The sequence below is a fragment of the Equus przewalskii genome, chromosome X (assembly GCF_037783145.1).
Source record: "Equus przewalskii isolate Varuska chromosome X, EquPr2, whole genome shotgun sequence".
Lineage (NCBI taxonomy): Eukaryota > Metazoa > Chordata > Mammalia > Perissodactyla > Equidae > Equus > Equus przewalskii.
The window spans coordinates 96,662,546-96,675,017 of record NC_091863.1 but is presented as its reverse complement, the minus strand read 5'-3'; the positions used below and the strand labels follow the sequence as shown (position 1 = coordinate 96,675,017).

Genomic DNA, 12,472 nt, shown 5'->3' with positions numbered 1-12,472 from the left:
ATGTTCCCACTGAAAGTGTATGAGGGTTCCAATTTCTCCACATCCTTGCCAATTCTTGTTATTATCTGAGTTTTTCATTCTAGCTATCCTAGTGAATATGAAGTGGTATCTCATTGTGGTTTTGATTTGTTTTTCCTTGGTACTCCTAATGCTTTTGATCACTGGCCTCAGGCAAAGGTGATGGGGAAAAATCCAAGTTATATTTACTGGAAGTTTCCTCTAATGACCACCTACCTGCCTCTGACTCCAGGCCCTCCGTACCTCCTGCAGTTAGCGGCTTGCTGTAGAGCATTTGATTCAGGAGTTTGGGGCAAGGCTGGATGAATCTTTAGGAAAACTTTCTGCTTACATTGTACCTGTTCTAAGACATCTGCCAGTCCTTACTGACACCCAGAGAGTTTTGAGGAAGGAAACTTTATTAATCTATGGTGATATCTGTTGGCTGGTTTAAATGAAAGGCACATTTGGACCCAGCACCACTTGGATGGGTTAAAACCAGCCTTTTCTGTTGTTGAGGACCTTTAATATCATCTTGTCCTGTCCTTTGGCTTAAGGGCATATGAGCTTCCTCTCAAAACCTACCTTCTTACACATCCCTCTAAATGTATCTTGTTCCTTCTTTCTCTTGTCTCTGATTTCCTTCCCTTCCTCTCTCCCTAATATAGCCATTAACTAGCCGGGAAAGTCACTTTACCTCCTTATACCACAGTTTCTCCTCTTCCAAATGGATATAATAGTAACCTACCTCTCAGGGTTAGCATGAGGATAATATGAAATAATGGGTATGAAATGCCCTAAGAGGGTAGACACTCAACATAAGGCAATTTCCATTTCCAGCCCTTCACTCCAACGTTGGTAGCCCTTTAGATTAAAAAGGTTCTGAACCCTGGCTGAGTGACCTTTTCCTACCTCCCACTTGCACGGGTGTGTTCCTCCTCTGGGATCTTAATGCAGACCAGTAGCTAGAGGCAGCAAATGGGCAACCATCACACATGTCTGTCTTCATTTAGGGCAGTTGGTGACCGGATGCTTTTTGCAGAACCAGGAGGTCAGGAGAGCTATGACCAGCACATCAAGCCTCCCTTTCCTCAGGATAAAAATGACTTCTGCCATTCCCCAAACGTAGAAAATAAACTTTGCCAGCTGTGAACATGAGAACCCTCATTCCTTTCCAACCTGACTCCAGGCTAAGCCAATAGGGCAATGTACTTTCAGAACATTGAGCAGCCAGGAGGTTCATGCAGAAGCAGATGATAGAAAGTTCTAGGTCCTTGATGGGGCAGCAGGCTGGGAGGCAGGAGGCATTCGGGTGCCAGGTAGAGGAGATGCTAAATCACATGTGCGGGGAAAAAGCAGCCACTAGGATTATTGGAAGTGGCGGAGAAGTGGAGGCAGGAGGGAGGGGGGCAATAGGGAAACTCCTTCTGCCAGGGTGCCTTGGTCAAACCCCTAAGGTCAGTTTGCATAAACTGCTTGTCCTGCCCTAACCTGCTTTTTGGCCGAAGCCCTCTACCGCTTGGGGGATGTTTAGTGTCACCCTGAGAGCGAAAAACATCCCCTGCCTGCAAGCTTCCAGGTAGCACTGGCTTCTGTCTGTCTGTTCTACCCCAACCCCCCGGCCTGCGAGCTCCCTCACCAGGAAGCTGGCCAAGCCAGCAGGGTAAATCAACTGTCCTTGAGCCCCATATTAGTTTTCTGGGCTTTAGCAGTATTTTTGGAGTTCACTGTCTTTATCTAATCTGCGTAATTGAGTGAAAATGGCTCATAGTTCAGTTGAGTTAAAATCTCAGTAGTTGCCTATCCCCCTGGGGCTTGCTTCCTCAGGCTTTCTTCCTTCTGGAAAAGCTGTAGCAATGACAGCAGGGAGTACACGTCAGCCAGCCCTGGCCCTGTCCCCAGGTGATAATGAGACCTCATTGTTGGAGCTGGGCTCCCTCTGTATGGGAGTGCGATGTTGCCATAACCTGGAATTTTGAATCGTGTTCCCTGGGGACTCTGCAAGAAGACAAAGACTAGAAATAAAAGAAAACCAGAGAGGAAATTTCAAGAAACCTATTTCTCAATCAATTTCCTAATTTCTCATAACCAAGTGGCCCAATAGAAAGCAGTTATTAGAACATTTTTATCTGATCCTCACATTTGCAGGCTCCCTAGGTGGGCAACTTTCAGAAATTAACCCAACTTACTGCCTGCTCTGGTGTGTGTGTGTGTGTTCAAATCTTTTATTACCAAGCAGAGCACTTGCTGCTTTATTTCCCAAGGCCAAAACCCCTTCGGTTTGGTGTTTCCCTTTCCAGGATCTGAAACCACTCTACGCTAACCGGTGCCACTATGTCCCCAAGACGTCCCAGAAGGAAGCTGAGGAGGTGAGCCAGAATGAGGCCGCATGTCTTACCTTTTGGGAAAATCTACTATTCTGCCTGAAACTCCCTTTCTTTTACTCCTTTTCATGCGCCTAAGGCTTGCTGCTAGGTATCTGTAGTTGATTTCTTCAGTAGGTCAGAGCACAGGCCATGGTCATAGGTTGGAACTTCATGAGGCCTAATCAGATTTACTTTGTTCTGTGGCCACAGGCTGCCCCTCTGACCCCAGCAGGCAGCCTCTCAGTGTGTGGCTTTGATCCCAAGAGGGACAAATGAGAGTGCAGAGGCCACAAGGCAGGCCCCTCCCCTGTCTCTGTGCTTGATGGTTCAGTTGCCTGGGCTCAGTGCCCAGCTGGAAGAAAAGTGGGAGCCCCACCAAGGCAGTAGGCCTGGACAAGGGAGGCAGAGCCTGAGCCCCACATGCAGGAGGGATCAGGAAGCCAAATGAAGGTAGTTGAGAAGTTACCATTGGTCCACTTGGAGGCTCTGGGGAGGCTCGGACTGCCGGCCTGGCCCCTCTCGTGACACCTCAATGAGGCCAGTGTGATATTGCTTGAGGGGGCACATGAAAGCATCTCGCTCCCACCCCACACAGTTCTCCTTGTGTTCTGTTTCACCTCATGCAGAACGAGAGGCAGTGGGCAGTGAGGTGAAGCACGGCTGCAGGTGCTTTCGGAGAGCTTTCATTTCAGTACACAATAATCCCTCCCCAACCCAGAGATCCCTTTACTATGAAACTTTACTGTGTGCTTCTGGGAACCTTGACAATTTGGTACTCTATTAACCTCAGGTTGAAAGTTACCCCTCCACCCCTGAGAATAGTTAGAAAAATGGTAAACTTGTGATTGGGAGAAAAGAGAGGCAAGTGGATATAAAATGGCCTCTGCATTGCACAACTTCAGGGGAAGCCATTCTACAGAAACTATAACGTGAATGGTGCCCTTGGAGTTAGGCAGAGCGATGGCCCTACTCCCAAGGCATCGGAATGAATGCTTCTACTATGGCTCTGCCATCCACTTACCCTCTTTCTCTTTCCCCAGTCACAAACTTACCATTTTTCTAGCTATCCTTGGGTTAGGAGGGAGGGGTAGAAACGTGTGTGCACCAAAGGCAGTCAGTATTTGGATGAACGAGGCAATATAGAAAAAAGTACCTGTTTACCATGAATATTCTCTACGACACAGCAAAACAAATTTACAAGCACTTCATTGCATCCATATGGTGAAGAGAGCGTAGAAAATTTCTTACAAGTAAAAGATGGTAAATGGAAACTAATCTAAAAATATTTTTGCAAACTCAAGATGAGTAAAATGTCATTGCTATTCTCTTGAATTTCGTCTTGATCGCTTTCTTGTGTTAACTTGGTGACTGTAAAAATATTAATGACTTCCATAGTTTCACTTGTAACCCTGGTCCCCCTAACCCTATTTTTCCTGTATAAGGTCATAAGTTCCTCAACCAAAAATTCTCCTTCCGCGAGGGTTATGAGGAACCTTACCCAGGCAGCTAGAGAGGTACTATTGTACTTCAGAGTGCATGTGATGGTCCCTCTGTCTTCCTTCCCACCTGAGCCCTTTTCTTCCTGTGCCCAGATTCCCCTTCCCCTCGTATCCTTATTTCCTACCGTCCATTTGTTCTTCCGTCCGTCCTTCCATCCATCCTTCCACCTCTCCATCTCCACCTTTCAGGGATGGGGCACTGAGGGTTGCAGCTGAGGCGGGACGCAAGCCCAGCTACACAGTGACTTGCCTCATGCACAAGATCAGCCAGCCCCTGCCCAGCCCCATCCCTCTCATGGGTTGGTGTGTTCATTTCACAGCCATCCTTACTGTCTCCATCAGTCACTAACTCACATCTGCAGTCCCAGAGGGTCCTGCCTCCCATTCCAGTGCCAGCTAATTTCCGCACTGTTGTGTGCCCTCAGGTGAACTGCCCTCACCTCAGTCGTGGATTCTGCACACCTCGCATTCGGGGAAACACTTGCTTCTGCTGTGACCTCTACAACTGCGGCAAGTAAGTGCTGAACCCGCAGACACGAGAATAATGGTTTGATCACAATAAGCACTAGAAGGGCTAGGATAGGGGAAGGGTACATGGTAGGGATCAGAGAAGTAGAAGACATTGGTCTGTCAACAGATTTCAGCTAACATGCATTACCTGCCTTCTCTGTGTCAGGCATCATGCTAAGTGCTTTCAAATATTTGATCTCATTTAATTCTTACCTATGATGTATGTAGAATTATTATCCTCATTTTACAGATGATGAAAGTGAGGCTCAGAGGAAACAGAAAACTAGCACAGGGTACACAGAACTTGAAAATGGTAGAGGTAGGGTTCAAACCCAGTTCTCTCTAAGTCCAAGTTCAACAACATTTAACAAATAGATAGGTATTGAGCACTTTTTCTGTGCCTGGCCCTGTTCTAGACACTGGAGATTCAGCAGCAAACAAAACAAAAGTTCTTGCCCTCACGGAGCTTATATTTTATTAGGGAAGGCAGTAAATAAACACATGAATATATAATTTGCCAATTGTTGATCAAAGCTCTGAAAAAAAATGAAGTGAAAAAGATAGATAGTGCCAAGGTGAGGAATGTGTATGCTATGTTAGATAGAGTAGCTTGGGAAGGCCTCTTTGAGGAAGTGACATTTGTGCAGAGACCTGAATGATGTGAGAGGGCAACCCAAGTAGATACTTGGGGAAAGAGTGTTTCAAGCAGAGGGAATAGCAAGTGCAAAGGCCCTGAGGCAGGAGCAGGCTTGGTGCTAGTTCTGCTACAACCACTCTGGCTCTCTGCCCTCTAATTGTTAAAATGTCATTTATTCTTTCTTTCAAAACATATTTAGGTACTAGGAATACAGAGATTACTGCTGAGGAGCTCATAGACTAGTAGGGAAGACAGACTTGAACAATTGATTGCAATACAGTGTGATAAATGCGGTGGGGAACCAGTGGATATACTGGGGACACTGGTGACTCAAATGACTGAAAGTCAGAATTGCTGGAGGAACAGTGTCAAGGAGGAGGTGATGTGGGAGCTGAAACTTAAAGGATAAGTAGGGAGTTAGGAAACAAACTGAAAGGGCATGGAGGTGGGGAGGGTATTCCCAGCTGTTGTGAGGTGGGCGTAGTTATATAAAGGGGTAGTTATACAAGGTAGTAGGAGCTGAGGCAGAGCTGTAGTCACAGGTCAGATCATGGAGGGCTCACTGGCCATAGGAATGCCTTTGGACTTGACCCAGTAAGAAGTTGGGAGCCACTGAAGGGTATAGCATGGAAGCTGGATTTGAGAGTGGTTAGAGACTGGAGGCAGCTGGGGGACCACTGTAAGAGTCCAGGCCAAAGAGGATGAAGCCTAGATTAATTTGGTTTGGGGACAATAGAAAGCAAGGAATACCTTTAAGAGCAATTTAAAAGGTGGAATCAACAGTCATGCGTCACAGAGCAGGTGATGCAGAGCATAAGTGAACAGCCCTGCCTGTGGGATGTGTCAGCCAATGCCTGCTCGTGCACATGTTTTCTTTAGACTCTCAGTGCGGGAGTGCTGAGGGCCAGGAGACGGAGGGAGGACGGGAGGAGTTGGTAGAAGGGCCTGGATGGAGCTAGACGGAAAGGGGTTAGATGGATACGACCTCCTCCTCACCCACTCTCCCTACTCTCAGTATTAGGGATCCTCTGGTTTGAGGATTAAGACCTGACTGTAGGCAGGGAGGAAAGGAGTGGGAACTTACACCAGTCCTTTACCTTCTTCGCTAGCACCAGTCTCATTTCTTGAAAAGGTCTGGCAGCGGAGGAAGCCAACTTAAAGACTCAAATGAGATTTGGGGATTATCTGGGAGGTTCAATTATTCATGTTGTAATAATAACTAACACTTGTAAAGGACTTCCCTCCTTAGCAGCAGTGACTGAGAGCTGGCTGTAATTGCACTTCCTGAGCCCATCCTTCCAAAATGATCAAAGGAATGTAAAATAGGTCCTAGGGGAATTAGGGTTATTTTGCTATCTTTCCTCTTGCCTCTCCTTATCCCTCTCTCCCCTGCTCTGTCTCTCCCTCTCTTTTTACCTCCCCTCTCCTCTTGACATGGTCCTCCATTCTTCTTACTGCTCTCCCGCCTCCTCTGGCCTGCTCCCCTCTCCTTTCCCATTTCATGGCCTCCTGGGGTGGGAGCTGGGAGCTGGCCAGAAACAGGCCTGAGATCAGAGAAGGAGAGAGGAGGCTCGCTGAGAGGGCTAAGTGATTCCTTACAAACACACCTTCTCTCTGCAATTAGGTATGTTTCTGAAGGTTTGAACAAACTATATCCTACTTTAAATTCCATTTAGCTGAGCCCTCAGGTGAATGTTTTTCTGAAAGTGGAGACTCAAGCCCAATTTATCTTCCTGTCAATCTGAACTTCATAACTGACTTTCTTATTTTCTTAAAGCAAGTTATGCCAGTATTGTCTTTAAGGCTCTAAAGGAATTTTATGATGTGCTGTGCTAAACTCTGGGCTCCCTAAAGGCAGCGAACATGACTTAATCTTATCTATATCCCAAGGCCCCAGCACAGGACTGGGCATGAGTAAAGACCTGATGAAAAGGAAGTAACATTTGTTGAAAAGGAACAAAAAGAGGAACATCCTTTTTACCAGGAAAATAAAATATTGGACTAGGCAACTAAGAGGGGTCATGGGGACACTGACCCTAAAGATCTTCAAGCCTGGAAAAGTTTCTTGCGTACCTGATGCTTGGAGGCCAGCCCTGGGCAGCAAGCAAGGCTGTTCCCAAGTCTGTAGTGCTAAGATTCAAGGGCAGAGCCACTTGAGCTTTTCATCAGGAAACAATCCCATTAAGTCATAAACCAAGGCCGTGAGACTTAAAAGGCGACAATCCTACAATAGAGGGAAAAGATTTTCCTTGACCCGAGGCTTTTTCCAGCCGGCACCGGAGAGGCCTAAACTCCAGGCCTAAATATAGCTAGCAACAAGCTTTCTGAGGCACAGAGACTTTAATTTTGCCGAATGCATATTTGTTTTCCTCACACGAAGCCTATTTTTAATCAATTGCCAGCTCCTCCAGTCCATTTCCTGGAAAGGAGGCCAAGAAAAAAAAAAGTGGGAACAAAAACATCAGGCAGTCATTTGTACAGTGCTACGGAAACAGGGCTTCTACTGTCCCCACAAACCCACAGACCTTCTTTGACGTCAGGGACAGTGAGGTTTTAATGCCGAACTTAGATGATTCCATTTAGCCTTGTGCAGGAAGGTGGCTTTCTCGAGGACACAGCTCCTCAGCAGCTGCCTTTCAGAGTACTTCACTCAGCTTTGAGAGGTCAAGTCAATATCACTGGTTTTCAGTGTGTGACCTAAAGGAAATGAAAGGAAATGGGAGGTGGTTTGTGAACTGCTTCAGCTGGTAATAAAATGAAAGATGATAGCTTACTTTCATTCATTCCTCCCTTTGGCAAACTTTTATTGAGCTCCCACTATGTGCCAGGGACTGTTCTAGAAGAATAGGTATCAATAAAACATAATTTTGCCCTTAAGGAATTCAGTTTACCAGGGGGGATTGTGGGGAGGGGGTTTTAGACTGATACACAGAATACATATAGTGAGAGAGATGTACACAGAGGTTGTCCATTGCCACTGCCTGTCCACCAAGAGTTGGTGAATGGTTACAGGCCCCTACTGAAAAGCAGAAGGATGCCCTTCTGCCTTATTCAAGATCTGTTGCCTCCTACTTTGTTAATGGGGACTGAAACACAGAAAGGTTATCTGTTTCTCCAGGCACACCCAGTAAGTTGAGAGCAAGGGGGTGAAAGCCCATATTGGGTAATCAATCTCATGATCAATGCAATGATCAGTCTTTGAACTCAATTACTCATTCACCAAGTATCTATTGATGACCTATCATGTTTCTACCACTGTACTAGGTAGTGAGGGAGACATAAAAGAAGTATAAGAGATGACCCTTGCCCTTAGGAAGTTACAATTAGACAGAGACATCATGTCCGCCTTCGCCTTGGTCGTAGCTTCAGCACCCAGCACTGTACTCAGCTTTGAGTAGGCACTCAGTAAACATTGGATTAAATAAATTACTGAATTATTGACATACAAAGTGCCAAACTAAGAAGAACAAACTGTCTGAGGCTGTGGGAGTCCAGGGGAAAGCTAATGAATGGGCACTGGAATCCCTGAAGAAGGCAGTAGAGAGGTGAGTATTGAAGCTTTGAGCAGTGGGGGAGATTAGGACAGGCAGAAAACAGAAGGCAGTATCTTCCATGCAGGGAGAGAAATCTGGGCAAAGATTTGGAATAAGTACCTAGCACGGCCAATGTGGGGCTTCTGAGGACTCCAGCCTAGTTGAAATGTGGAGTCCATTTTGGAGTCAGATTATGACAGACTGAGGAATTTGGACACTTTTCCCAGAAGGTAATGGGGAGCCATTGAAGGGTTTTGATTAAATGAATGACTTAGTATTAAAAATATTTTAGGAAGCTTAATTAGGCAATGGTGGGGTCTGGCAGGAGGGCCCTGCAGTCATGGAGGCTTGAGGGTGGGAGCAGTGAGAATGCTAAAGATGGAGTTTCAGAGGAAGCTCTGCCCAGAGACTGAACCAAATGGAATCATGAATCTCAAACAGAAACAAACTGCATTAATTTGCTAAGCCCTAAACCAGATTTAAGTATGAGCATTCTTTTGCTTCACACTTCGGTAAAAAGTATTTCAGTAGCTGCTGAACCTGCTCAAACGGAAACCAAACGTATATTCTCTACAATTACTGAGTATTTTAAACAAACTACTAACCTATCTCCATGGTGTGGTCTGTGACAGTAAAGCATTAATGCCTTTAAGAACAAGATTCAAGGGTTTGAATCATGTCCAGAGACAAGCTCTTAGAAGGGAAAAAAATATAGCTACAAGTTTTGCTGGGGGCTCTTATAATGTGCTGGAGTACTGCTTTCATGCATTCTCTCATTAAATCCTCCAGGCTCAGAGAGGTTAAGAAAGTTACTCAGAGTCAGTCAGCAAATAAGTGACAGAGCCGGAGTTCAAATGCAGTACAACTCCAGAGTCTGCTATGCCATACCGCCTAGCCATAGGTACTACTAGCCTGTCTTCAGTGAATTAGGAGGTAGGCAAAGATAATTTGAGGAAGTCAGAAGCTGACTCTCAAGCCTCTCCTGTGCCCCTGCAATCCCACACTCACCCCTGCACACAGGCCTGCCCTTTTCAGGGGATAGTCTTTGTACAGCTGGGCCGTTTTTTTGGGCAGTAAGTTATCTGGGCATCCTCCCTGCACCATCCCCAGGACTGAGTACAGTGCCCACTAATAGGAGACAATGTATGCTTGTGGGTGATCTCTTCAGCTGTGTTCTTAAAAATACTGAAATCCCATTCAAATTCTGATGAATTGAAACACCTTTAAAATTCTACTATGGAAGCTTACTATTTAAAACAATGGGTCTCCAATATCAGTGAGCTTGTTAACACAGATTCTACAGCCTCACCCCAAGAGATTCTGCCAGATTCAGTAGGACTGGGGCTGGGCCTAGGAATCTGCATGTTTAACATCTCTTTCTCAAAGGTGAATACACACACACAGAGACACCCACAGGCACACAAATAATACACTGAACATACAGGCAGGCACGCATACACACAAACACAGGTGATTCTGATGCAGTCTGTCCTGTAACCACACTGATTGCAATTCCTTAAAGAAACACTGATTTTAAAGGATCCTAAGAGAAATCCATCTGTAAGGTTTAAAAGTCTTTCTTGTGTGAATAATTCCTCCCTGATTCATTTTGGAGGTTCGCTTTTTTTTTTTTTTTGAGGAACATTAGCCCTGAGCTAACTGCTGCCAATCCTCCTCTTCTTGCTGAGGAAGACTGGCCCTGAGCTAACATCCATGCCCATCTTCCTCTACTTTATATGTGGGACGCCTAACACAGCATGGCTTGCCAAGCAGTGCCATGTCCGCACCCGGGATCTGAACCGGTGAACCCTGGGCCGCCGAAGTGGACAGTGCACACTTAACTGCCGCACCACCAGGCCGGTTCCTGGAGGTTAACTTTTAATTTTTCTCTTTTTCATTTCAGTGTTCTTATAGCAGGGGAGTCACATGTAATAACCATCCTGATGCCAGGGTATTTGGTTGTGACTTTAGTTTTAAGAATCGCAGTGTTTGAGATTCATTATAGATTCCAGGGGCGAACTTGTAAACTAGTTTGCAACATCCAGGAGGACAGGAACTTTCATGTAATTCAGCAGGTATTTATGTAGCACCAACTATGTGTCAGGCCCAACAGTGAACAAAACGAATCAAGTCGCTGTCCTCATAGAGCTCACATTCAAGTTGGGGAGATAGACAGTAGTGAAGCAGACACGTTAGTAAGGAATGAGTGCTACAGAAGAATTAAAGAAGGGAAATGTGTTAGTCAGCTTGGGCTGCCATAACAAAATACCATAGACTGGGTGGCTTAAACAATAGGCATTTATTTTCTCATAATTCTGGAAACAGGAAGTCTGAGATAGAGGTGCCAGCATAGTCGAGTTCTGGGGAGGGCTCTCTCCTTGGCTTGCAGACGGCCACCTTCTTGCTGTGTGCTCACGTGGCCTTTCCTCAGTGTGCGGTATGGAGAGAGAGATCTCGCACTCTCTCTTCCACTTTTTATAATGCCACCAATCTTGTCAGATTAGGGCCCCACCCTTATGACCTCATTTAACCTTAATTACCTCCTAAAAGTCCTTCTCCAAATTCAGTCACACTGGGAGTTGGGGCTTCAACATATGAATTTTGGAGGGGGACATAATTCAATCCATAGCAAGCAATGTGATAGAGAGTGACTGGGCTGGGTAGGAGGGGAAGGTGTCTTTGGACAGAGTGGCCATGGAAGGCCTCTCCGAGGAGGTGATATTCGGGTTTTGTGCAGCAACTCAGCTTAGATCTTTATTGGGACATTGTTTTTTGTTTGTTTGTTGTTGTGTTGTGTTTTGTTTTGAAAGAGGAAACACTGAAATCTTTGAAGCCTAAATTTAGATCCCAGCTTTACCACTTATGACCTGAGCAAGTTCCTAACCACTCTGTGCTTTAGGTTTTTCATCTATAGAACAGGAATGGTGATAGTACCAAGCTCACAGGCTACTGTAAGGATATGCAGTACTGTCTAATAGAACTTTCTGCGACAACGGAAATAGTCTGTAATCTGCTCTGTCCAGTACAGTAACCAGCCACTAGTGGGGCCCTTAGAAGTGTGGCTGTTGAGCACTTAACATGTTGCTGGTGAGACTGAAGAACTGAATTTTTTAAATTTTTCTTAATTTGAATTAATTTAAATTTAAATAGCCACATGTGACTAGTAGCTACCCTATTAGACAGTGCAGATTTAATGAATTCATATATGTAAAATGACGCTGTGCCTAGCACACAGCAAGTGTCAATAAATGTTATCTAGGATTAGTGTTAGTGATGATGTGTTTCTCTGGTAGGTAGGAGCGGTTTTCTCTTTTTTGATAAAGAGCAATCACTTTGATTTATTGTAGTGTCTTGCTCCCCGAGCACGTTCATGGCTATGATGTCCCTTATGATAGCTCCCCACCTGCCAATCTTTTTGCTGAGTTGCATGGTAGCCAAAGCCCTAGGGGACAGCCTGCTCCCTGGGGACTGACTAGAGTGTGCTTCTCCCTGTCCAGCCGTGTGGAGATCACTGGTGGGTACTACGAGTACATCGATGTCAGCAGCTGCCAGGATATCATCCACCTCTACCACCTGCTCTGGTCTGCCACCATCCTCAACATCGTTGGGCTGTTCCTGGGCATCATCACTGCCGCTGTCCTTGGAGGCTTTAAGGATATGGTAAGGAATGAACTGATCTTCCATTCCACACAGGCCCCTATCTGGAGCCTGGTCAAGGCTAGGAGGTTGGGAGCAATGGGGACCCATGTTGTGAAGGGAAGAATCAGAAGCAATTGCTTCAAGAGTGTAGCTGCCTTCAAATATCTCAAGTTGAGGGAGCCAGGTCATACCATCAGTCTGCAAATATTTCTTGTTACCATGGGTTGCCTGTGTTCTTGTGGCACGTTCTAGGGGCGCGTTGGGGAGGGAGAAGTGTTCTCAATTCTCCTG

The 12,472-nt window shown here is 45.7% G+C and overlaps 2 protein-coding genes across 8 annotated transcripts in view; one reads left to right on the top strand and one right to left on the bottom strand.

Moving 5' to 3' along the window:
• TMEM255A (transmembrane protein 255A) overlaps nucleotides 1-12,472 on the top strand; it is a 46,942-nt gene that overhangs the window by 20,324 nt on the left and 14,146 nt on the right. For 2 of the 6 annotated variants that reach the window (XM_070606042.1, XM_070606043.1), the window contains 4 exons: nucleotides 2,298-2,366; nucleotides 3,806-3,877; nucleotides 4,288-4,376; nucleotides 12,040-12,202. In XM_070606042.1, the coding sequence (XP_070462143.1) occupies nucleotides 2,298-2,366; nucleotides 3,806-3,877; nucleotides 4,288-4,376; nucleotides 12,040-12,202 (393 nt within the window). The remainder of the gene's footprint in view (nucleotides 1-2,297; nucleotides 2,367-3,805; nucleotides 3,878-4,287; nucleotides 4,377-12,039; nucleotides 12,203-12,472) is intronic. The other 4 variants (XM_070606044.1, XM_070606045.1, XM_070606046.1 and 1 more) reach the window with 2 other exon arrangements.
• Nucleotides 7,331-12,472, bottom strand: part of ZBTB33 (zinc finger and BTB domain containing 33) — a 33,350-nt gene continuing 28,208 nt past the window's right edge. Inside the window, exons 3-4 of one of the 2 annotated variants that reach the window (XR_011536218.1) lie at nucleotides 7,535-7,706; nucleotides 7,331-7,428 (exon numbers count right to left, since the gene is read on the bottom strand). Coding sequence is in view for 1 of the 2 variants with exons in the window: in XM_070606041.1 (XP_070462142.1) it covers nucleotides 7,695-7,706 (12 nt within the window). In the remaining variant the exon portion in view is untranslated. Of the gene's footprint in view, nucleotides 7,707-12,472 lie in introns of both variants that reach the window. The other variant, XM_070606041.1, reaches the window with a different exon arrangement.